Genomic DNA, 27203 nt, shown 5'->3' with positions numbered 1-27203 from the left:
GAAAAGTATGATCGCTCATCAAAACTTACTGTTGAAGAAGCCATCCTTGTTTATCCAGAGATCGTTAGTGATGTGGCCAGAATAGTTACTGCAATGCCACCCACCCAAGTCAGTGTCGAAAGATTATTTTCAGCCCTAAAAATAATAAAGTCGGACTTAAGAGCCTCTATGAAAGAGGATCTGGCGGAGGCAATTCTCTTCCTTAGAACTCTACATTGAATTGATTTGCATTTGCTAAGCCTAGAACTACATTTCAAGATTAATATAAACCATTTCTAGGTTTTACAGATTTTGTTTTTGGTTCATTATAGATAAGCTTTGTTTTTGTTCTAAAACAACCAAATAATGTGGTTTGTATTTTTGAACTGGTAAAAATCCTGTTCCTGATGTTTATGCCTGCTGCTACTATCCAGCCACTTGATTGTTTTCATTGTGTTTGTCTTTTGCTTAAACTGTGCAATACAGTAGACTGTTGGCTTCCCAGCCAGTAGTCCTGTGGTAGGTTGCGTTTCTTTCCCTCAAGGAATGTATAAAATACATTCGCATATAAATACAGAGGAGTCGGAGTCGGAAGTACATAAAACTGAGGAGTCGGAGTCGGAACATTTATCTACCGACTCCACAGCCCTGGTTTTACCAGAACGAGCGCTCCCGTCTCATAACTTGCTTCTGAGCATGCGCGGGTTAAAAACGCCGTTTTAGCCCACACACGATCATTGATGTGTAGCCCACAAAATGATGTGTAGCCCACACACGATCATTTTAAATGACGTTTTTAAAAACGTCATTTTTTTTCATGCCGAAAAATGATTGTGTGTACGCGGCATTATAGTTCTACAGTTTATAGGTCACATTAAAGGTGGAAAAAGTTCTGAAATGATTTACCCTTTGTCTCATTTTTTTTTACATCACAGAAACCTGACATTTTAAAGAGGAAGTAAACCCTGATGGGGTGTTACTTCCTCTATGTCTCCATGCAAAGGTAAAGCATAATGGGCTACGTAATGCATCGCATAGTAGCCCATTATGTGACATTTACCTGCAGGAGAAGCCCGCGATGTCGCCGTCTTCCTCCCATGGAGTGAGCATCCATTCTTCACCTCTTATCTTCTGGGGGCCGCGAACTCCGGCTCTGTGACTGTCCGGAGTCGCATGACGTCACTCCCACGCATGCGTGCGGGAGCCGCCTTTAACAGCTTGAAACTGCACAGCGTGCCCTTTCAAGAAGGTGCATGCGCCGTTGAAGGCGTCGCTCGGGGAAATTGCAAATATCTCAGAGACTGTGTAGGTCTGGGAGATATTGCAAGCACCTACAGGTAAGCCTTAATCTAGGCTTACCTTTAGGTGTAACTTTAACTGCTTGCTGACCAGCCGCCGCAGTTATACGGCGGCAGGTCGGCTCCCCTGTGCGAGAGCCCGTAGCTATACGCCGACTCTCGCTCAGGCCACTAGAGGTGCCCCCCGCTCGCCCCCGACTCCCGTGCGCGTGCCCAGCGGGCGCGATTGCCGCCGGGCACACGCGATCACTCGTTACAGAGCGAGGACCGGGAGCTGTGTGTGTAAACACACAGCTCCCAGTCCTGTCAGAGAGAGAAATGCTGATCTTCTGTTCATACAATGTATGAACAGAAGATCAGTCATTTCCCCTAGTGAGGCCACCCCCCCCCCCCTACAGTTGGAACACACCCAGGGAACATACTTAACCCCTTCTCCGCCCCCTAGTGTTAACCCCTTTTCTGGCAGTGGCATTTTTATAGTAATCAATGCATTTTTATAGCACTGATCCCTATAAAAATGCCAATGGTCCCAAAAATGTGTCAGAAGTGTCCGATGTGTCCGCCATAATGTCGCAGTACCGAAAAAAAATCGCTGATAGCCGCCATTACTAGTAAAAAAAATATTAATAAAAATGCCATAAAAATACCCCCTATTTTGTAAACGCTATAACTTTTGTGCAAACCAATCAATAAACGCTTATTGCGATTTTTTTTTTCTTTTTTACGAAAAATATGTAGAGGAATACGTATCGGCCTAAACTGAGGAAAATAATTATTTTTTATATATTTTTGGGGAATATTTATTATAGCAAAAAGTAAAAAATATTCATTTTTTTCAAAATTGTCGCTCTATTTTTGTTTATAGCGCAAAAATTAAAAACCGCAGAGGTGATCAAATACCACCAAAAGAAAGCTCTATTTGTGGGGGAGGGGGAAGGACATCAATTTTGTTTGGGAGCCACGTCGCACGACCGCGCAGTTGTCAGTTAAAGCGACGCAGTGCCGAATCGCAAAAAGTGCTCTGGTCTTTGACCAGCAATATGCTCCGGGTATTAAGTGGTTAACCAGACAATTCTCACCGCTCCAGGTGAGCCCCGTAAGCAATCAAGGGCTGTTGAACCACCAAGGTGCTGGCAATGCTGATGATAGCAAAATGGAAAGACGAAAACTGGACAGCCGCACTCCAAAATCACTTAAAAAGAGATGTCTTTTATTTTTCAACTGTACATAGTCACTGCAAACCAACAAAATACCGTATGGCCGACGCGTTTCGCACTGGCAGTCAGTGCTTAGTCATGGCTAAGCACTGACTGCCAGTGCGAAACGCGTCGGCCATACTGTATTTTGTTGGTTTGCAGTGACTGTATGTACAGTTGAAAAATAAAAGACATCTCTTTTTAAGTGATTTTGGAGTGCGGCTGTCCAGTTTTCGTCTTTCCATTTTGCTATTAAGTGGTTAACAGGGGTGTGTAGACTTTTTATAACCACTGTATGTGAACCCGGTCCTAATCCTTTTCTCTGCAGCCTCGGCTGCACTGCAGATGAATGAACAGGAAGCGCTCTATACAGAGGCTCCTGTTCATCTACAGACTGAAGCATAGTAAAGTAGAGGAGTACCACTGGGCCACTTGTACTGGGCCTGGGCCCCATCAATTCAGCAGGTCACGCACAGGGACACCCAGTGGTACCCCCCTATCAGCAGCCCTGTATGCACCTCCATGGGTGGTGAGCAGCCGGTGCAACGTTTTGGGGATTTGTAATCCCTTCTCTTCTTCTTTTCAGTGCTTTTGATTAGTCAGTGTCGGCACAGAACAGAGAAGGGGGTTTGAAAGAGTGTACAATGTTAGTTTATGGGTTTTAATTTTCTCTGAAAAAGGTAAACTAATCCTTGAAGTTTTAATCTCTGTCACTGTGCCCTGTCTGCTGTAATATGGTTAAGCCTTTTTCCTCTCCTCTTGCAGCTTTGCCATTTCCCGGGAAGGCCGCCTGCTGCTGGCCGATGACATGGGCTTGGGGAAGACGATACAAGCCATTTGCATCGCGGCTTATTACAGGAATGAGTGGCCGCTACTGGTGGTGGCGCCATCGTCCGTCAGATTCACCTGGGCCGAGGCAAGTTCTCCATCACCCCACAGGCTTATTATTGCAATGTGCTTTAAAATGTATCTACATTTTCAAACCTTTCCTTTTAGTATGGATAACGTGTGGAAGGGTTACAACTAGGGTTGTCCCGATACCAGTATCGGTATTGGGACCGATACCGAGTATTTGCGGGAGTACTTGTACTCCCGCAAATACCCCCGATGCCTAAATGGAATACTTGCCACCAAACACCCACCCCCCCGCCCCGTCGCATACCGCAACAACGCCGCCGCCGCATGGTTAAACAGCGTGCGGGGAATATCACAGCTTTCATTTGAATAGCTGTAGTGTTTCCCGCCGCGCCGCGTATAGACACTCCCCCTTGCTCGGGATTGGACGGATCTGTCCAATCCCGAGCAAGGGGGAGTGTCTATACGCGGCGCAGCGGGGAACACTACAGCTATTCAAATGAAAGCTGTGATGTTCCCCGCACGCTGTTTAACCATGCGGCGGCGGCATCTAGGTATGGGGGGACATGGCTGGATATAGGGGGGACATGGCTGGATATAGGGGGGACATGGCTAGATATAGGGGGGACATGGCTGGATATAGGGGGGACATGGCTGGATATAGGGGGGACATGGCTGGATATAGGGGGGACATGGCTGGATATAGGGGGGACATGGCTACATATAGGGGGGACATGGCTGCATATAGGGGGGACATGGCTGCATATAGGGGGGACATGGCTGCATATAGGGGGGACATGGCTGGATATAGGGGGGACATGGCTGGATATAGGGGGGACATGGCTGCATATAGGGGGGACATGGCTGCATATAGGGGGGACATGGCTGCATATAGGGGGGGACATTGCTGCATATGTGGGGGGACATTGCTGCATATGTGGGGGGACATGGCTGCATATGTGGGGGGACATGGCTGCATATGTGGGGGCACATGGCTGCATATGTGGGGGGACATGGCTGCCTATGTGGGGGGACATGGCTGCCTATGTGGGGGGACATTGCTGCCTATGTGGGGGGACATTGCTGCCTATGTGGGGGGACATGGCTGCCTATGTGGGGGGACATGGCTGCATATGTGGGGGGACATGGCTGCATTTGTGGGGGAACATGGCTGCATTTGGGGACACATTTAAAAAAAAGTATCGGTATTCGGTATCGGCGAGTACTTGAAAAAAAGTATCGGTACTTGTACTCGGTCCTAAAAAAGTGGTATCGGGACAACCCTTGTTACAACCTCTTTCTAGGTTTTTATTGCTGAGCAAAAAACAGATGACGTTAGAATGCTAACATTATTATTCTAGAACAGGGGTCTCCAAACTGCGGCCCTGGGGCCGGATGCGGCCCTTTGCTTGCCTTCGTCCGGCCCTTGGGGCACTATTCCAGCCACTGACACCAACAAGGGGGAATCATTCTTGTTGCTGAAGCCACCAATAGGGCACTATTCATCCAACTGACACTATCCAAAGGGTACCATTCCTTCTACTGACACCAACAATGGGGCACTAGTCCTCCCACTGACACCAAAGATATGGTATTGTTTACTCCCACTGGACATTTTCTACTCCCAATGGCCCTAGTCCGGCCCTCCTAAAGTCTGAAGGACCATAAACTGGCCCTTTGTTTAGAAAGTTTGGAGACCCCTGTTCTAGAATCAAAATTTTATTATTCTGGGCAAAGCACACTGCTGCCTCGCCTAGGACCGCCCACGCTGACGCATTTCCCCCTTGTGCAGGTTACGTCCCGTGTCACACTGATGCAGAGCGGGGGAACCACGTGTGATTCGGACATGCGATGTAAGCCCATTCATTTGGTATGGCTCAAATCACACCGCGTCCACGCGAAAAAAGTACATGCGCCATTTTTTTTTTTGGAATCGCATGGGTTTTCACACCCCTGCGATCTGATTCAGCCAATCGCGTTGCGTTTTGTGAATGGTTTTGCAGTGTTAACATTGACACCCACAGCTGTTTGTATAAATGGAGTGCAATTGTGATGAGGTGTGTGAAATGCACAGGAATCGCTGTGAATCCCGCACCCAATCGGTGTGAACCAGGATGTAAAGCGCAGCTCCTCCCAAAAAGGGAAGTTCTGTTTTAAGGCCTCCTCCTTCAGTAATGCCATTTGTGAGGGGGGGGGGGTTGATATCCGATTATGACAGAATCACCTAGGCATGCACGAGTGTGCTGTCCATTGACACCGCAGTGACTTCCCCGGCTGCTACACATTGGAATATCTCCTAAATGGTGCACATTTAGATGATATTTACTGTACATACAGGAAAGTCTTTTAGGCTTGCCTGCAGGTAGAAGATAGAAAGCGGAGAGTACCAACATTTAAAGCGGAGTTCCACCTAAAAGTAAAACTTCCACTTTTTGCAATCCCCCCTCCAGTTTCACATTTGGCACCTTTCAGGGGGAGGGGGGAGCAGATATCTGTGTAATCCAAGTATTTGCTCCCACTTCCGGGCATAGGTCGCCGCGGTGACCTACACCACGTCCGGCGCATACTCTGTACCCCCGCTGTCTTCTTAGAGACACACAGGTCCCAAAATTCAGCAGGGACCAGTGGGATCGTGCAGCGCGACTCACGCATGCGCAGTAGGGAACCAGGAAGTGAAGCCGCAAGGCTTCACTCCCTGATTCCCTTACTGAAGATGGCGGCACCTCCACCCGAGAGCCAAGGGACAGATCGGCTTCGGGTGCCGACATTGCGGGCGCCCTGGACAGGTAAGTGTCCTAATATTAAAGGGGTTGTAAAGGTAAAAAAAGAAATCCCTAAATGGCTTCCTTTACCTTAGTGCAGTCCTCCTTCCATTTGCTTTTAAATGTCCTTATTTCTTCTGAGAAATCCTCACTTCCTGTTCTTCTGTCTGTAACTCCACACAGTAATGCAAGGCTTTCTCCCTGGTGTAGAGAAAGCCTCTTGAGGGGGGAGGGGGTGAGCAGGAGAGTCAAGACGCTCTCTAATTTGCAGATAGAGAAAGGAGCTGTGTGTTAGTGGGTGTCCTGACCCTCCTGCTCGCCCCCTCAAGAGTCTTTCCCCACACCAGGGAGAAAGCCTTGCATTACTGTGGTGAGTTACAGACAGAACAGGAAGTGAGGATTTCTCAGAAGAAATAAGGACATTTAAAAGCAAAATGGAAGGATGAGGTAAAGGAAGCTATTTAGGGATTTTTTATTTACCTTTACAACCCCTTTAACCACTTCCCGACCAGTCAATAGTCAATTGACGTCCGGGAAGTGGTTGTGAAATCCTGACTGGACGTCTATTGACGTCCTGCAGGATTACATGTCGGCGGGCGCGCAGCGCGAGGATCGGTGATGCAGGGTGTCAGTTTGACACCCTGCATCTCCGATCTCGGTAAAGAGCCTCCGCCGTGTAAGAATGTAAAATTAATAACTAATATTCTTATAGCTTCAAGGGCGTATCTGAATGAAGATCATTCATAGTCAGGTTGATTTGAAAATAACGTGTGAGTTTATTGTCACACAGGTGGCATCACAAACACAATGAAAAATAGTATAAAGTTCAGTTTAGCGTAGATGAAAATATCTGGAATTGGATCGATAGTATTGTAGCAATCTTAAGAAAGCATATGTGCTGCCTTCAAGCCATCTTGTCTCAGAGATTTTCCATAGTGAAGCAGGAAGAAGCAGGAAATGACGTTCTTCTGTTCATCTGTTCTCCTCGTCCATCTGAGTAAATAAGTCAGTGTTGTCTTTCGAAGTGGGTGTGAGAGAGAATCTGAGTGTGAATGTCATGAGAGTGAATGTCAGTGTGTGGTGCAAATGTGTTCAGCCTTCTTTAAAGCAAAGCTTAAATATATGTTACAAGTGAACGTCATGACCTCATACGGCCCAGGCTTAGACCCTTGTATGGCAAATATTAATATCTGCTAGGTTCAGCAATATGAAGATCTTAGCACAGAGTCGTATGGAGTTTGATTGACAGGCACACATGTGACACTCTATACTTAGAGTAGTGTGCTTGATGATGCAATGTCATAGAACATATATTATCAGCTATAAAGCTATAACTTCATTAAGTAACTATATACCAATACATACTAGTATAAATACGATTTTACTAAACTAGCTTAACAATAGATATGAACTAGTATATTATTGATATCACTACGTAAATACAGATCTATTCTGAATCTATTTTTGTCAACCTACACCAGGATTCCTTATATGTCATTCTCAAATTGGCTATCCGTAATGCTCAGTTTTGGATAGAAGAATTATGTCATATCAATTGATCAAGGTCATTCATTCATACCTAATTATTATGATTAATCATAAATCAAAATATGTTTTGCAAGCTTGCCATGAATTGCCGAATTATGAATTTGGAATAATATTCTAACAATCCCCCCTGAATTATGATTAATCATACTAAATCATTTAATACACACATACATACATTCATATCTCATTTTCTCCACCTTGTATCAAACGATTGGACACGATATTCCTCAGAACTGAAGCAACTAGAAATTTTCCTTTTCCTAAATGCTTTACTCTTTACTTTTAACTCTTCTTAGATCTATCTAATCAAAATCTTACCAGAAATAATGGTATAGATTTTAAAAATGTATAACATAATGATGACTAATATCAATAAATATTAATAATAATAATAATAATGAAAATTATTATTATTAAAATAAGTAAATAATGCAATAATATATTTCCATATATGTGCTCAAATAATATTTTAGCTCTTTGGAAATATACTTTATACTCTAAAACTTTCATAACTTTCCATAGTTCTATTAATGATATCTTTCTTAAGTTATGAACAAAAAATGTTCTATTAACTAGAATGAGTGTGCTAACATTCAATATGTGAATAAATAAAAATAAATAAAAATAATAATCCTAACTTCATGTGAACATTAATATCATAATAATTGGATAATCAAAAAATGGATATGTATATGTGAACAAATGTTTCAGTCCTAAATTGTTTATCTATAGTAGATAGATAAAGTTCCTTCCGATTAATGTTTCTTCATGAAATGTCTTTAAAATTTCTTCAAGTTCCATTAGGTTAGAAAAACCTTGATGAATAAGATAAAATAGTTCATAAATATGAAATATAAATCTTTTGTCAAATATTCTTCCAAAAAGGATCTCTTCTTTAACTTTGAATTTCTCTTTGCTCTTTATAGAAGCTTGTTATCCTCCATATTTGTTTGATTTTAGATGCCATATCTGTAAAAGAGAGGCAGTATCATTACTCAGGAATAAAATATTTATATTAATTCTTATACATTTTCCTTTTTTTTCAACAAATATTAAAACATTATGAGACAATAACTTTGTGAATTTGTTAAAACTATATGTGAAATACTATCTCATATTTTCCTTCAAAGAGATTTTCTGTGTGACTATGTACTTCTATGTACTTCTATGTACTTCTATGTACTTCCTTATCCTGTCTAAAAATTACCTAAATTATAACATATATGTACTGTGAAGTTTAGATATGTCAGGACGCAATATTTCATTTTTCGGTCATGATACAAATTCTATTTCTAACGAACAAAGTTAGATTTCATATCACCCCAGAGATGACAATGGACTATGCCTTTGTTCTCACCTCTAAACGATTAGAAATATGCGTAACTGTATTCTGTGTTGGAGTTCTTACTTTAGTGTCAGAGTGTTCTGCAAGTACTTCAATGCATTTCTCAGCTCTTACGCTGGAAATCTGAGATAAAGACTTCTCAGCTACAGCTGTATAAACATGTGCTGGTGTAAATTTCTGTAGATGTCTTTCGTTCCCATCTATCTGAATGTGTATTTGTAATAAAGCTCTGAACCATAAAGGATATATTTTCTTAATTTCACTAAAATTACCTTCCTCAAAAATACCTTTTAATGAACAGTCAGGTGTCCGTACAATGGTTTTGTTTGATTTTACTATGCTCTCTGTAACTTTAATTGCATAGTAAACACTTAGAAGTTGCTTCACACCTGGCTCAAAAGTTTTTTCCAAAAATGATAAAACTCTGGAGAAATAGGCAATTATTTTCTCCTTACCTTCCTGTAACTGAAACAATGTTACTGAGATGGCATTCTCAGATACATGAGTTTTCAAAACAAACGATGTTTCAGGACAAACCTCTATTGTACTTAATGCTGGAGCATTCTGCAAATCTTTTTTCAACACTTCAAAAGCATTTTTCTCATTTGGACCCCACTGGTCAACTATATTACCTTTATTCCTTAAAAGATTATATAGTGGATTAACTTTTTCTGCGAAACAATGTACAAACTCTTTGCAATAATTTATTTTATGCAAAAATTTATGCAATGCCTTGTAAGTTGTTGGAGTTGGAATAACAGTAATATCCCTAACTGTTTCTTGCAACAATTGTCTCTTTCCTTGACTAATTTGCATGTGAAGGAATTTCACTTGACTTTTCATCAGCTGAACTTTTGTTGTGTTTAATTTTAAACCTTCAGCTTGTAACATCATAAACAATTCAGACAAAAGAGCCATATGTTCATCGATATTCTGAGTACTCAGCAAAATCGTATCCACGTGCTGACAAATGCAATCTGGCCTAGAAAATTTAGAAAGTATTGTTGCTATAGTTTCATGAACTATACCATCACCAATACCTAGATCAGGTATTAATCGAGTGAACGTATAAGTCTCTTTTCTGAATGTGAACGCAAGTTTGTATTGACAACTTTTAGTTAAAGGAATGGAAAAATGGCTACCAGCGATTTCTAGTACAGAAAACACTTTGTTCTCAACATTCAAATGTAATTTTATGTTAGATTTATCAGGAAGAACTGGGCTATTTGTGATTTGTTTATCCAATGTTCTTACGTCAACTGATAAAGAATATGAATTATCAATATTTTTGATAGGCCAAATACAGTTATTTACCACTGATTTAGCTTTTTTTACAATTCCTAGTTGTACAAATTCTTGAATAATGTCAGAAAGTGGACCAATTGATTCTGGTGGTAACTCACTCTGATCAAGAGGTTCTGGATCCTTTCCTTCAATATTTAATTCGGCACTTTTCAAAGTTCCAAAGTCATTTTTGAACTTTGACCACAAACTTGGAAAAGATTGTACCACTTCCTTTAAAGCACAATTTTCATCAATATCAGGCCACTTTTGTTCTGTAGACATATTGGTAACGGAACCAACATTACGGTATACAGAGGGATCAATCAGCACTGATTTGGGCCTAGATGGATCTTTCCAAATACTTTTATTAGCCAAATCAATCACCCACTTTTGTTTATTGATAACATCAATGCCAAGTATATTCTCTGCTTCGTGACAGACCCAAATGTTAATATTAGTTTTCACTAATCCAGGTACTTCAAATGTTACATTGGATACCTGTCTAGCAGTGGAATTACCTGTATTATTAAAACCCACTATATTACACATAGGAGAATTTGGTTTCACAGGTATGTTTTCTTTGATAAGGGTAATCTCAGATCCACTGTCTAAGAGACAATTAATATGTTTACCATTTATCAAACATTGTAAATATGGTCTCCCATTCTCGTCCAAAATAATTGGTGCTACATATTGTAATGGCAGAGAAATTGAATCCAGGTGTGATTCTATTTTTGGCAATGGCAATAAACCTTCTTTTTCAGTGACAGCTCCTTTTGCCATATTGTCTGAACTACTGTGAACAATCAAATTACTGATCTGTTTGACTTCAGTGTCATAAGGCAATTCAGTCAAAATGTTATCTTGACATGAAAAATCAGGTTGCACAAAAGCTGATTTTTCATACTCCATATCTTTAGTTCTTATTTGTAAGTCACTCTTAAACTTAAAGCAATGTTTTTTCATATGGCCAAATCCATGACAGTAAAAACACATCATGGGGTCGTCTCCTTGACTCACTTGACTGCACCTGTCCTTGTCATTCCTGCTAAGACCTGTCGTTTCTGACACGTCTGTAGCCTGACTATTTTTGTCACATTGAATAATAGAAACCTCGTGTGCGAGACTGCTTTGATTCAATTGTCTCCTAATTTTGTCAATGAAACTTACTATAGCATTTAAATTTTGACGTTCCTGTGCTATAGCCATTGAAGTTGGGTCAAGGTATTTAAATTTTTTTATGAAAGCCATTTTTAAACCTGGGTCAGTTTCATCATCTACTCCAAATATCATTTCATAAACCTTGCAAAATCTTGTTTTAAACCAAAATGGATCTTCTTCTGCAGTAGTCTGTAATAGGTCTAGCATTTCTATGGTCGGTTTTTGTTCACCGGTCATACATAGCAATAATAGTCGCAATCTATCTGTGGCGTCATTTTGACCTTCATCATCACTAACAAGTGAATGGATTCGTTTAGCAAAATTAACAGGAATCCACAACTGAAAAATGTAATTGCGTTGATCGTTTGAAAGATTAAAACGATCTGCAAACATTTCAAATAAATCCCAATTAGAAAATACAGTAGCCTCAACGTCATAAATAGGAAAGTCTTTTAGAACCTTCATCAGCTGATCATGAATTTGCAATTTAAGTTTTGCAGTCCTACATAATAAGTTTTTATGCTTCATTTCCATTTCATCAGTAGCATCAACATTCTCTATTTCCGAACTTTCCGGAAAATAAGATTGTAGCTTTGACTTGGTTTCAACCTTTTTGTCATCTGTATTTATTACAGCAATCTGTCTACTGTCATTTTGCAACTCTGGCAAAATATTTTTTTTTAGATTTCTCTATTTGTTCCTCAAGATTATCTATGTAATTACACAAAATCTCACAGTTAGAACAACTGAGAGCATCCTGGGACACATTTTCATGTATTCCTGTGTTCTGTACATTATTTGTCTCTGTCTGGTTTAGTGTACACACATTTTTGGCAGGTAAAATATCAATAATCATCTTATTAAATATTCTTACCAATTTCAATACATTACTTATTTTCTTACGTAATTTATTCACAGTAAACCTGGATTTGTCTATCTGGACATTGGAATTTAAGCATTCTTGGTACATATACAACCACAAGTGACTGTCATTTGGATAAAAACACACATCTTTAAATTCTAGCTTACTATCTCTAGCTATTTCATCTATAAAATTCATAATTTTTTTTACTCACCGTTATTAGAAGGATTTCTCGTCATCAACCGTCTGTTACTGGACTGTTGTCCACATCTGACGCGACACAAACGCCTCTTGCTTGATAGGTTCTGAACTGTCTTTTTTCTCGAGACTTGAATATTCGCAAAGACTGCGCCAATCTCTCCCCCCCTCATCAAGGGTCGAGATTTCCGTAAAAATAGAGATAAGACAGTACTTTCTTTGGCTCGCCACTGTAAGAATGTAAAATTAATAACTAATATTCTTATAGCTTCAAGGGCGTATCTGAATGAAGATCATTCATAGTCAGGTTGATTTGAAAATAATGTGTGAGTTTATTGTCACACAGGTGGCATCACAAACACAATGAAAAATAGTATAAAGTTCAGTTTAGCGTAGATGAAAATATCTGGAATTGGATCGATAGTATTGTAGCAATCTTAAGAAAGCATATGTGCTGCCTTCAAGCCATCTTGTCTCAGAGATTTTCCATAGTGAAGCAGGAAGAAGCAGGAAATGACGTTCTTCTGTTCATCTGTTCTCCTCGTCCATCTGAGTAAATAAGTCAGTGTTGTCTTTCGAAGTGGGTGTGAGAGAGAATCTGAGTGTGAATGTCATGAGAGTGAATGTCAGTGTGTGGTGCAAATGTGTTCAGCCTTCTTTAAAGCAAAGCTTAAATATATGTTACAAGTGAACGTCATGACCTCATACGGCCCAGGCTTAGACCCTTGTATGGCAAATATTAATATCTGCTAGGTTCAGCAATATGAAGATCTTAGCACAGAGTCGTATGGAGTTTGATTGACAGGCACACATGTGACACTCTATACTTAGAGTAGTGTGCTTGATGATGCAATGTCATAGAACATATATTATCAGCTATAAAGCTATAACTTCATTAAGTAACTATATACCAATACATACTAGTATAAATACGATTTTACTAAACTAGCTTAACAATAGATATGAACTAGTATATTATTGATATCACTACGTAAATACAGATCTATTCTGAATCTATTTTTGTCAACCTACACCAGGATTCCTTATATGTCATTCTCAAATTGGCTATCCGTAATGCTCAGTTTTGGATAGAAGAATTATGTCATATCAATTGATCAAGGTCATTCATTCATACCTAATTATTATGATTAATCATAAATCAAAATATGTTTTGCAAGCTTGCCATGAATTGCCGAATTATGAATTTGGAATAATATTCTAACACGCCGGAGGCTCTTTACCATGTGATCAGCCGTGTCCATCACGATGTAAACATGAAGAAGCGTTGATCGCGTCTTCCTCACACGCGAGTAGAGGAGAGACGATCGGCGGCTCTCCTGACAGGGGCGGTTCGCGCTGAACCACTGGACCACCAGGGAGTGCCCCCCGGTGCTCAATAGAGCAAAAATAGCCACAAAAAAAACAATATATATATATTTTTTTAACACAATCGATACCAATCAGTGCCCAGTGCCGAAAGAAGCCGAAAGTCGGTGCGCAGGCGCCGTATAGTGCCGACTCGCAGTTCGGCTTCTTTCGGCAACTCGTGACGCGGCCGAATGCGTCGGGGGGGGAAGCTTTTGTCATACGTCAATCACTTAGCCTGTGCATAGGAACGCCCACTCCCGCGGGATTCACTACCCGGAAGCCGGGGGGAAAATAACGATACAACGGTATGTATGGCAAAAAAAAGATCAGCATACTGTCAATGTCGGAAGTGAGCTCAATGTAATGTTAGAATTTTTTTTTTAGGGTGAACCCCCCGCTTTAAGGACCGCCTAACGCCGATCTACGTCGGCAGAATGGCACGGCTGGGCACAGGCACGTACATGTACGTCGCCTTTGAGAGCCCAGCCGTGGTCACGATCAATGACGTCACACGTCCAGCCCCGCTCCCCTACAGTTAGAAACACGCATGAGGTCACACTTAACCCCTACAGCGCCCCCTAGTGGTTAACTTCTAAACTGCAATTGTCATTTTCACAGTAATCAGTGCATTTTTATAGCACTTTTTGCTGTGAAAATGACAATGGTCCCAAAAATGTGTCAAAATTGTCCGATGTGTCCGCCATAATGTCGCAGTCACAAAAAAACCGCTGATCGCCGTCATTAGTAGTAAAAAAAAATTATTAATAAAAATGCCATAAAATTATCCGCTATTTTGTAAACGCTATAAATTTTGTGCAAACCAATCGTTAAACGCTTATTGCGATTTTTTTTTTACCAAACATATGTAGAATAATACATATCAGCCTAAATTAAGGGAACAAAAAAAATGTATATCTTTTTTGGGGATATTTATTATAGCAAAAAGTTAAAAATTCTGAATTGTTTTCAAAATTGTCGCTCTATTTTTGTTTATAGCGCAAAAAATAAAAACCGCAGAGGTGATCAAATACCACCAAAAGAAAGCTCTATTTGTAGGGGAAAATAGGACGCCAATTTTGTTTGCCTTCTAGCGGGTGGGGGGTCCGATCGGGACCCCCTCCGCTGCGTGCGGCGGGCGGATTCCCTTGGGGAGCGATCCGGGACGACGGCGCGGCTATTCGTTTATAGCCGCTCCGTCGCGATCGCTCCCCGGAGCTGAAGAACGGGGAGAGCCGTATGTAAAAACGGCTTCCCCGTGCTTCACTGTGGCGGCGTATCGATCGAGTGATCCTTTTTATAAGGGAGACTCGATCGATGATGTCAGTCCTACAGCCACACCCCCCTACAGTTGTAAACACACACTAGGTGAACCCTAACTCCTACAGCGCCCCCTGTGGTTAACTCCCAAACTGCAACTGTCATTTTCACAATAAACAATGCAATTTAAATGCATTTTTTGCTGCGAAAATGACAATTGTCCCAAAAATGTGTCAAAATTGTCCGAAGTGTCCGCCATAATGTCGCAGTCACGAAAAAAATCGCTGATCGCCGCCAATAGTAGTAAAAAAAAATAATTAATAAAAATGCAATAAAACTATCCCCTATTTTGTAAACGCTATAAATTTTGCGCAAACCAATCGATAAACGCTTATTGCGATTTTTTTTTTTACCAAAAATAGGTAGAAGAATACATATCGGCCTAAACTGAGGAAAAAAAAATGTATATATGTTTTTGGGGGATATTTATTATAGCAAAAAGTAAAAAATATTGCATTTTTTTCAAAATTGTCGCTCTATTTTTGTTTATAGCGCAAAAAAAAAAAACCACAGAGGTGATCAAATACCACCAAAAGAAAGCTCTATTTGTGGGGAAAAAAGAACGCCAATTTTGTTCGGGAGCCACGTCGCACGACCGCGCAATTGTCAGTTAAAGCGACGCAGTGCCGAATCGCAAAACCTGGCCTGGGCATTTAGCTGCCTAAAGGTCCGGGGCTTAAGTGGTTAAAAAAATCTATTAAATAATCACCTGAACGACCACAACATACATGGATATACAATGTAATACTGACATATAATCACACACATAGGTTGGACTTGATGGACTTGTGTCTTTTTTCAGCCTCGCCTACTATGTAACTTTCATTTGAGCCTCTTCAAAATCGATGGGCTCAAATCACACCGCACTGAATCACATGTGAATTGCACAGCAATACTATGAGGTTCCTATGCGATTCACATGCGGGTTACAGTGTGCACCAGGGCCTAAAGTGAGAATACATTTTGGCCCGGATTCACATACCTTGGCGCATAGGTATGCCGGCGTAGCGTTTTGAATATACGCTACGCCGACGTAGCGCAGAGCGGCGAGCACAGTATTCACAAAGCACTTGCTCCCTAATCTACGCTGGGTTCACTCGGCATAACTCGTAAGTGGCAGTGGGCGTGAGCCATGCTAATGAGGCGTGACCCCATGCAAATGATGGGCCGAGCGTCATAAAGATACGAATAACGTACGGCGCATGCGCCGTCCCATGGACGCAACCCAGTGCGCATGCACAGAATCGCATCGAAACTACTCCCTAAGATACGACGGATCACTGCCTACGACGTGAACGTAACCTACGCCCAGCCCTATTCGCGTACTACTACGTAAACGACGTAAAATACGACGGCTGTTTCCTGGTCCATACCTTTGCTTGAGTTGCGCCTCATAGATGGGGAATAACTATATGCCGGACATAAGCCTTACTCAAACCGCGTAGATTATGCGCCGGGCGCAACTACGTTCGTGAATCGGCGTATCTCACTCATTTGCATATTCGAATTGTAAATCAATGGGAGCGCCCCTTGCGGCCAGCGTAAATATGCGCCCAAGATATGACGGCGTAGGAAACTTATGTCGGTTGGATGAAGCCTATTTTCAGGCGTATCTTGCTTTCAGATGTCAGGCGCATAGATACGACGGCGCTTATGTGCACTTACGCGGCGTATCTCGAGATACGTTGGTGTAAGTGCTACGTGAATCCGGGCCTTTGTGTTTATAGTTTTGTACGTTTAGACGTATGTTCTTTTGCTTCCTTGCTTTGCAGCTTTTTTTGAATCTATATTGTATACGGGATGTTGTGTTGCATCTCCCTCTAGTGGCCATCTGAGTGTCAGACAAGTATAATTAGCAAAGCAGTGGTAAATTCGCGCTTCCCTGGAAGAATGTGAAATTCTAAACACAAACTAGAAGTGATAAACAGAGGGTTAATAGCAAACTAAGCAGGAAAGCACCTGCTATTTAACCTCAGTTAAGCTAAATAAACAAGTGAACATAAAATATATTGGGACAGAAAAAAATCTGAATAGGTGCTGCAATTGGTAAAACTGCTGCAATAAGCAGCAATGATCAGAATTGATAAAAGGGAGATAAATAGCGCAACCCCCAATAAAATAAATAAATGGTGAAAAAAACAACACTCAAAAATGAATGTGAAAAAAATATTATGTGAATCAATGTATCTGCTGCAAAGAGTTATCAAGATCTAAATAAACATAGAGTCCATTAGCTGTGAAAAAAGAACGCTGGATCGTTGTTCACACAATGGCCCAGATTCAAAGAGATCCGCGCAATATTTGCGGAGGCGCAGGGCAACGATTTTGCCCTGCGCCCCCGCAAATATTTTGCGCTGCCCTCGATTCACGGAGCAGCAGCTCCGTAACTTGCGAGGGCGCGCCGGCAAAATTGCCCGGCGTAAGCGCACGATTTAAATGATCCCGCCGGGGGTGGGAATCATTTTAAATTAGGCGCGCTCCAGCGCCAAGCGTAAAGCGCATGCTCCGTCGGGAAACTTTCCCGACGTGCATTGCGGCAAATGACGTCGCAAGGACGTCATTTGCTTCAAAGTGAACGTGAATGGCGTCAATCGCCATTCACGAATCACTTACGCAAACGCCGTGAAATTCAAATTTCACGGCGCGGGAACGGCGGCTATACATTGGCTGCCCCTACTATTAGAAGGGGCAGCCTTGCGCTAAAGTTGCCGTATGGAAACTCCGTACCTGGCTTGCGCAGGGCCCGCGCAAGTTTGTGAATCAGTGGTAGTATGCAATTTGCATACTACACGCTGATCACAATGGGAGCGCCCCCTAGCGGGCCACGCAAGAATGCAGCCTAAAATCTGCGGGGCATAAGAGCCTTATGCCGCGCAGATTTTAGGCTGCAGTCGGTGTAACAAGGTTCCTGAATCAGGAGCACTCGTTACACCGGAGCAAGTAAGCAATTGCGCCCTGTAACCTATGGTTACATGGGCGCAATTGCTTCTTGAATCTGGCCCAATGTAGCTAAATCTTCCACACAGTAATGAAGCTTCAATATGCGGCAATATGAAATGTAAAATCCGGGCTAGGTGGCCCCTTACCAGAAAAGATGGATCCCTGTAACAAGGGATCATAAAGGCATAAGGTAAGGATTCTTTGAACCGGAGAGATGCAGGGGAAGAAGGTCCATCTTCACAGGTTCCAAGGAACACTCACACTCTGCTCTGCTCCGCTCGTATACAGCTCTCCCGGGGGTGACATGGTCAGCAAATGCAATTAGAGGAAAAAGAGGGCTTCATAGCGCAGCAAGTTTTTAAAAGTTCATAAGAACCTATTTATTTAAAAAAGTTGCAGTGGACATCAAAGTTTGGCAACCACGTTTTCATGAGTTCAACAATAAAAAAGAGGAGAATCCAATATCCATATGAGACGTATCTCTTTGCAGTATTCGGTAAATACTGATATGCTAAGTAGTGGCTGTGTCTGATACTGGAGCTTCCATCCGACGCGGCGTTTCACCTGATAAGGTTTCTACAGGGAAAGTAAGCTTCCTTTCCCTGTAGAAACCTTATCAGGTGAAACGCCGCGTCGGATGGAAGCTCCAGTATCAGTATCTGACACTATCTGTAGCATTCACCCACACCCGCCCGGATGCCAGCTGTGCCCGTGCAGCCTCGTGTCTCCATAGACATCTATGGGACTGCCAGCACAGGGATGTACGCAACACCTGTCTGCCGTCAAAACACTTGCAAGTAGAGCTGCACGATTCCGGTCAAAATGAGAATCACGATTCTTTTGCTTAGACTAAAGATCACGATTCTCAAAAACTGAATGCCAGAAACCCCCCAAATAAATAAACCTGTGATTTATCTGAAAATATGAATATGTAAAAAAGAGACCAGTGATATGTCTATAATGTTAAAGACCATATAACTCCTATGAAAAAAAGCAGAATCAAACTTTGATTCTGCTTTTTTCATAGGAGTTATATGGTCTTTAACATTATAGACATATCACTGGTCTTTTTTTTCTATACATCAGAAGCCGTACCGCCAGCAACCATTGGGTGGCGCATGGATACACACAGTTGTACAAAACTGTGAGAAAGATTAATACATCAGAAGCAGTACCGCCGGCAACCACTGGGTGGCGCATGGATACACAATACAGTTGTACAGATCTGCAAGAGAAGCCCAGGCATCCATCCAGCGGCGCAGGCTGCTGAGGTCGGTTCCGATATCGGCACCATTTGCGTTCCACGCTGGTTACGAATCTCTCCGCGATTAATCATGCAGCTCTACTTGCAAGTAATCGCCCCATGTGACCGAGGCCTGACTCCTCCCCTTGTTGCCATTGATGACATTATCCTCAGCCAACGCTTTTCCAGCATTCGCTTGCTCGCTGCAGACTGGGATTCATTGGTGTTACATTGTCGTTTTGTGTTCTGATCGGTCCCATGTGTGTGTTTTAGGCTTTCCACAGGTGGCTTCCATGTGTCACACCAGATAGCATCAATGTCATTGTGACCGGGCGGGACAGCCAATCAGTCAGCCTCATCAATATTGTCAGCTATGACCTTCTCGGGAAGATGGACAAATCTGCCAACTTCAAAGTCATTATTATCGTAAGTGTATAAAGCGGAGAGATGGGGGACACGGTGTGATTGGCGGGATCTGGTGGCGGTGGCGGCGAGATGTTTTTTGGGGCAACACGACCTCCGCACACCTGTCTCTGCTACTTAGACGGGTGTTCAGTGAATTCCATGGCTTTCTATATGACTGTTCCATACACTGGGGCTCATCATACACTTTAATAATAAGGGGTAGGCAACCTGGGGCCCTCCAGCTGTTGCAGAACTACAAGACCCATCATGCCCCTGGGAGTAATTGTAACTGCCAGCCTTGCAATGCCTCATGGGAAATGTAGTTCCACAACAACTGGAGGACCCCAGGTTGCCTACCCCAGATATAGCGCCTCCAGAGTTGTGACTAGCAGGAGCTGGAGATTTTTTATATTTTAATGAATACATACTGAGATGTGTGTGGGGTGAACACCCTAATAGTGGGTTTTCTTTTTGTATTTTTTAACAAGGATGAATCCCATTTCCTGAAGAACGGGAAGACAGCGCGGTGTAAGTCTGCAATGCCTCTGCTCAAGGTACGAGATCCCCTGCACACAGGAACTGTACAGTATGTGTCGTCATGATAGGGGGGTCAGGGCTGGATTTAAGGGGCAATTTCCCTCAGGGCCCCTCTCTATACTAAAACTCTGTAAAATAAATAATAACATGCATAATTTAAAAAAAACGTAGACGCAGGCGCACTGAGCGTGCCGTTAGTGAGGGCGATCGTGCCGTCACTGACGGCTCCTGCGCGCATGCGCCAATCGCTCCTGGCCAATCACAGTGCTGGAGCCGCGATACCCGGAAGTAACTCGGGTATCAATGGCGAAGGTGAAGAACGAGAGTCGCTTCGGGGGCTTCGATCTCAGGTAAGTAATTCATAATGAGCTAGTATGCTATGCATACTAGCTCATTATGCTTTTCTCTTGCAGGTGCAACTTGTAGACCCATACACGGTTCAACGGGTATTTGAGGCGATAATGGCTCAAAGAAAAGAGGCAGGGAAAGTCACGCTGCAATGATGGGCACAGGTGAGCCTGCATTGATGGGCACTGGTGAGGCTGTGCTGAGGGGGACTGATGGTTGTTGTTAATATTTACTTTTGTAACTTGATTCTGCATAAAACATTTACGTGTTATTTCATGAGATAATTTATGAGGGCGTGTTTAGGGGTGGGGCAGGGTAGGGGTTGGCTGGGGCAACTGGTGGAGACTAACCCTTGAGGCCTGGCTAGTGGCTCAGGACTTGAAATTTTGAGCCGTGCAAAGCGTATACATAAACAGTAAAAAGTTATCATGAAAATGCGGCCGGCAGCAATACAAACGCTCATGCAAGTGGGATGTAAAATGCGGTGACGTCAGCCTGGCGCGTTTCGTCACTAATCTGACGTCGTCCTGGGCATGTTATTGCATATGGAAAGTGAACTGTCTGCCAGGTTACAGCTCACATGTCCATGCAGTGAACTTCGGGGGCAGAGCCTGAAAATAGATAGGGAAAGCTCCCGTCCTGAGAGGCTATCAGCTTCCCTGTCAGCTGAATAGGGTTGGAGGTTGCTGGAACGCGCAGCTCCTGCTTGTCAGCACTACCTTTGGGTACTTAGGAACAGGATCTGCTCTGCTTTCTCAGGCTCAGTGAGTGTGATCAGCGTCCTATGGGGTGACCTATGTTAAATGCCACAGGGCATCCCAAAGATGGATGGCCTCTCCATAGGCATCAATTGGATAAATAAGGGACCATATATAAGATATGAATCACACTGGGAACTCTGTATTGGGCCGATGTTGTTGTATTATGAATTATTTTGCTTTGTCTGCAGAGTGCAAAGAGAGTGATCCTCCTGTCCGGCACCCCCGCCATGTCCAGACCTGCAGAACTCTACACACAGATCGCAGCTGTCAGACCCAACTTCTTCTCGCGCTTCCATGACTTTGGTCTCCGCTATTGCTTAGCCAAGCAGGTGAGTAACGATTATACTACATAATTATCAATGACAGCACTTGTTCTTGGGGGTTCTAAAAAAAAAATCATATACATTAGTAGAATTTGTTTGACATTTGCTGTAAGAATGTTTCTTCTTTTTTCTAATCATTATTGGGTCAAATTAATGTTCATTTTCGACCGCATTGATGAGAAAATTCAAAAGAGCAGGATGGAAACATTTTCTTGAATGTTTAAATTTCTAACAGTCAATTGTTTTTTATTTTTCAATAATATTTCTTGAAAATGTATGTATTAGACATGTGCAATTCGTTTAGTTTCTAATTTGTTTTTTAACGAAAATTCGGAAATTCGTTAATTCCGAATTTTCGTATTAACAAATTTTTTATTTCCGAATTTTCGGACTTCCGAAAATTTCGAATTTCCGAATATCCAAATTTTTTCATATTCCGAATTTTCAATTTTTTTTTTGGCAGTGCATGTATTTAGAAACACGGTTAACGAGCATTTCGCAATGCGAGCCTTTTTTGTTTTGTGAGTGTTGTCTTGCAAAAAATTGAGACTCGGGGGCATATTCTTAAAGATCTGAGGCGGCGGAACGTATGTCCTTTACGTTACGCCGCCGCAAGTTTAAGTGGCAAGTGCCTGATTCCCAAACCACTTACCTGTAAACTTGCGGCGGCGTCGCGTAAAGTCCACCCGCGCAAGCCCTCCTAATTCAAATGATCCTGGTAGGGGGGCGTGGATCATTTAAATTAGGCGCGCTCCCGCGCCGATCGTAATACGCATGCTCCGTCGGGTAAATTACCCGACGTGCATTGCGCTAAATGACGTCTCACAGACGTCATTTGTTTTGACTGTAACGTAAATGGCGTCCAGCGCCATTCACGGACGACTTACGCAAACAACGTTAAATTTTCTGATTTCGACGCGGGATCGACGGCCATACTTAACATTGAGTACGCCACCTAGGGGGCATGTTTATCTTTACGCCGTGTATCGCTTACGGAAACGACGTTAAAACACTACGGCGGGCAAGCGTACGTTAGAGAATCGGCGTGACTAGTCATTTGCATATTCTATGCTGACCGCCACCTATCGGTCAGCGTAAATATTGCAGCCTAAGTTAGAACGGCGCAGGCCGTCGTATCTTAGGCATGTTTAAGTGTATCTCAGTTTGAGAATACACTTAAACATAGGATCGGACTTACGTCGGCGTATCTGCTGATACGCCGGCGTAAATTATCTGAGAATATGGCCCTCGGTCCTTAGGTGGTTAAGGTAAAAAAATATTTAGGCTTTAGAACCACTTTAAGGTAAAGGTTGGTGTTGGGGTTGGTGTTGGAGTTGGGGTTGGGAATTGGAGTTGGGGTTGGGGTTAAGGTTAATGTTTCCCCTTGAAGAACAAGGCTAGGACTCAGGGATTGGAATAGGGACCTCCCCCTGGGGACCCAAGAAGAGGAGGATCTGGGAAGCTCTGTTCAAAATCGTCACACAGAACAGGTAAGAATAACATGTTTGTTATTTAAAAAAAAATACAGGTCTAAAATCACTTTAAATGCTTCTATTTTTCAGATGCCATGGGGATGGGATTACTCCGGATCCTGCAATATGGGAGAATTAAAGCTTCTGCTGGAGGAGTCCTTAATGGTCAGAAGGCTGAAGTCAGATGTTCTGTCCCAGCTGCCGTCCAAACAGCGCAAAATGGTCGTTATTGCACCTGAAGGCATCAATGCCAAGACTAAGGCTGCACTCGCCGCAGCAGCGAAGGAGATGGCACAAGGCTTCAAGAGTGTAAGTTTAAAGCTGAACTTCATGCATGAAAACCTTCATGTGACCTTATACCTCAACAGCCACAAAGGATACAATGACCAACGGCCAAATGTCTTTACAAAACCAGCTATCGCATAGTAAAAGTTGCAGTAATGTCATCACGGTGCTGTACATAACCTAAGCAGAAGAGTGGGAGGGACCCAGTAGGCCCCACCCACTTCAGGGGGGGCGGAGACAAGACCAGTCGCCCTGCACAAGGAGAGAGAGCAGCAGAAAGCGGCCTTTATTACAGGACGCTCCTGCACAGAGGCAGCGTCACACTGGATTTAGCACCAATATTTATATAAGAGTACACATTCTTCATGTATTTAGAAACACGGTTAACCACTTAAGCCCCGGACCAAAATGCAGCTAAAGGCCCAGGCCAGGTTTTGCAATTCGGCACTGCGTCGCTTTAACAGACAATTGCGACGTGGCTCCCAAACAAAATTTTACGTCCTTTTTTTCCCACAAATAGAGCTTTCTTTTGGTGGTATTTAATCACCTCTGCGGTTTTTATTTTTTTGCGCTATAAACAAAAATAGAGCGACAATTTAAAAAAAAAAATGCAATATTTTTTACTTTTTGCTATAATAAATATCCCCCAAAAACATAACATAACATAAACCGGGGGGGGGGGGGGTTCCCGACCGGACCCCCGACCCGCGGAAAGGCAGGGACGTACATGTACGCCCATATGCCTGTACGTGCCATTTTGTGGACGTACATATACATGCGGCGGGCGTTAAGTAGTTAACGAGCGTTTCGCAATACGAGCCTTTTTTGTTTTGCGAGTGTTGTCTTGCAACACGAGCAGGATTTAATCCACAGCGGTGTGCAGTACCGCATTTGGCCAGAGGTGTCGGAGCCGTTCTTAGTTCCCAAGGTTTTCCGAGTGCAGCTGAGCTGTCCCGAGCTTTTCTGAGTGTTTTCCCGAGACTCTATGGTGCCCCCCACCTCTGGCCACATGCGGTATTGCACGCCATAGAAGTCAATGCAGAATTAGTTATTTTCATTTCCATTGACTTCTATGGGGAAACTCACTTTGATATACGAGTGCTTTGGATTACGAGCTTTCTCCTGGAACGGATTATACTCCTAATCCAAGGTTCCACTGGTATACTGTACATTTATTTTAGTGAAAAGGTAGTACATTTGAACTTTTATACTTCTTTTATCACCTACAGAAAGTACAAGAGAAAGAAGCTCTCCTCCTATTCTACAACAGAACTGCAGAAGCCAAAATCCGCTGTGTCATGTGAGTACCGTCACCCCGCACATTGCGTCGCCCCGCACATTGCACAGTCGCCCCGCACATATGTGGCTGTAAATTCAGTTTCTTCTGAACAATAGCAGCACACTTCATGTGCCTGGGCACTGCTGTTTCTTAACCACTTAAGGATCCCTTCACGCCGATATACATCGGCAGAATGGCACGGCTGGGCACATCAACGTACCTGTATGTTGCCCTTTGAGCCCAGTCGTGGGGTCGCTGGCCCGTGCACGCGACCCGGTCCGAAGCTCTGCGGGACTCGCGGACCCGATCGCCGCTGGAGTCCCGCGATCGGTCCCTGGAGCTGAAGAACGGGGAGAGCTGTGTGTGAAACACAGCTTCCCCGTTCTTCACTGTGGCGCTGTCATCGATCGTGTGATCCCTTTTATAGGGATACACAATCGATGACGTCACAACCTACAGCCACACCCCCCTACAGTTAGAAACACAGATGAGGTCATACATAACCCCTTCAACGCCCCCTTGTGGTTAACTCCCAGACGGCAATTGTCATTTTCATAGTAAACAATGCATTTTTAATGCATTTTTTGCTGTGAAAATTACAATGGTCCCGAAAATGTGTCAAAATTGCCCGAAGTGTCCGCCATAATGTCGCAGTCACGAAAAAATCGCTGATCGCCGCCATTAGTAGTAAAAAAAAATATTAATAGAAATGCAATAAAACGATCCCCTATTTTGTAAACGCTATAAATTTTGCGCAAACCAACCGATAAACGCTTATTGCGATTTTTTTTACCAAAAATTGGTAGAAGAATACGTATCGGCCTAAACTGAGGAAAATAAATGTTTTTATATATTTTTGGGGGATATTTATTATAGCAACAAGTAAAAAATATTGCATTTATTTCAAAATTGTCGCTCTATTTTTGTTTATAGCGCAAAACATAAAACCCGCAGAGGTGATCAAATACCACCAAAAGAAAGCTCTATTTGCGGGGAAAAAAACACGCCAATTTTGTTTGGGAGCCACAGCGCAATTGTCTGTTAAAGCGACGCAGTGCCGATTCACAAAACCTGGCCGGGTCCTTTAGCTGCCTAAAGGTCCGGGTCTTAAGTGGTTAAATTATGACTCACTAGGCATCAGAATTAGTGAGACAGCAGGAACAAGCGTAAATGATTCCTAATAAAGTCCAGTTTTACTTTAAAAGTCTTTGCACCCAAACAAAAGTGTGTAGCTGAATAAAGTATTTTGCCCTTTGCAGTATTACCGTAGAACAGGGATAGGCAATTAGCGGACCTCCAGCTGTTGCCAAACTACAAGTCCCATGAGGCATAGCGAGACTCTGACAGCATGAAACCCAGAGGCAGAGGCATGCTGGGACTTGTAGTTTGGCAACAGCTGGAGGTCCGCTAATTGCATATCCCTGCCGTAGAACATTCCTATTGGATATTTTTGTGCCATAGCAACAAATCATTTCTGGGGAGGACTTCTTGTTTCACCTAAGGCCCCATACACACAGATTTTCTGCAGATTTATGTCTTCAGATTTACCAAAAACCACATAATATGAGGTCAAACCTTAGGAGTTTCAATTTGTATGCGATCAGGCCGGCCCTTGCACTACATGGTTTTGGTAAATCTGAAGACAAATATCTGCAGAAAATCTAATAGTGTGTATGGGGTGTTAGCAGCTAATCAGATATGGGGAATGCTTACTGAGTTACCAAAGGAACAAATTAGCTGTGTGCCCTGCTGGGTTCCTTGGATTGTTTAATAAGTTGGCACCTGATTGGTCCCTAGTTGTCGACACGAAGACGGATTTCAGTGATAATTACAGTGGCCCAGATTCAGGTAGCAATTGCGTCTGCGTAACCATAGTTACGCAGCGCAATTGCTTACTTGCTCCGGCGTATCGAATGCTCCTGATTCAGGAACCTCGATACGCCGACTGCAGCCTAAGATATGCGTGGCATAAGGCTCTTATGCCGTCATATCTTAGGCTGCATTATTACGCAGGCCGCTAGGTGGCGTTCCGGTAGTGGTCAGCGTATAGTATGCAAATTGCATACTAACGCCGATTCACTACCCTACGCGAGCCCTGCGTACGCAGTTTACGTCGTTTGCGTACGTCAGTTTTTTGCGTAAGGCTGCCCCTTCTATAGCAGGGGCAGCCAATGCTAAAGTAAACCCGTCGTTCCCGCGTCGCGAAATTTGAAATTTACGTCGTTTGCGTAAGTGAATGGCGCTGGACGCCATTCACGTTCACTTTGAAGCAAATGACGTCCTTGCGACGTCATTTACCGCAATGCACGTCGGGAAAGTTTCCTGACGGAGCATGCGCACTACGCTCCGCGCGGGAACGCGCCTAATTTAAATGATTCCCAACCCCTACGGGATCATTTAAATTGCGCGCGCTTACGCCGGGCATTTTGCCGGAGCG

General features: G+C 43.0%; 1 protein-coding gene and 1 long non-coding RNA gene across 3 annotated transcripts in view; one reads left to right on the top strand and one right to left on the bottom strand.

The window, feature by feature from the left end:
* The window catches only part of SMARCAL1 (SWI/SNF related, matrix associated, actin dependent regulator of chromatin, subfamily a like 1), a 94709-nt gene that overhangs the window by 47660 nt on the left and 19846 nt on the right, over positions 1 to 27203 (top strand). For both annotated transcript variants that reach the window (XM_040358215.1, XM_040358216.1), the window contains exons 7-12: positions 3239 to 3389; positions 19630 to 19782; positions 20250 to 20315; positions 21596 to 21736; positions 23293 to 23511; positions 24717 to 24787. In XM_040358215.1, the coding sequence (XP_040214149.1) occupies positions 3239 to 3389; positions 19630 to 19782; positions 20250 to 20315; positions 21596 to 21736; positions 23293 to 23511; positions 24717 to 24787 (801 nt within the window). The remainder of the gene's footprint in view (positions 1 to 3238; positions 3390 to 19629; positions 19783 to 20249; positions 20316 to 21595; positions 21737 to 23292; positions 23512 to 24716; positions 24788 to 27203) is intronic.
* LOC120944240 lies at positions 7382 to 13167 on the bottom strand. Its single transcript, XR_005750378.1, has 2 exons — positions 12505 to 13167; positions 7382 to 8607 (listed from the first exon to the last, which is right to left on the bottom strand). It is a non-coding gene; the product is annotated as an uncharacterized LOC120944240 (long non-coding RNA).

The sequence above is a fragment of the Rana temporaria genome, chromosome 6 (genome assembly GCF_905171775.1).
Source record: "Rana temporaria chromosome 6, aRanTem1.1, whole genome shotgun sequence".
Classification (NCBI taxonomy): Eukaryota; Metazoa; Chordata; class Amphibia; order Anura; family Ranidae; genus Rana; species Rana temporaria.
Note: the sequence above shows the minus strand (reverse complement) of the source record. Positions and strands in the feature narration are given on the sequence as shown.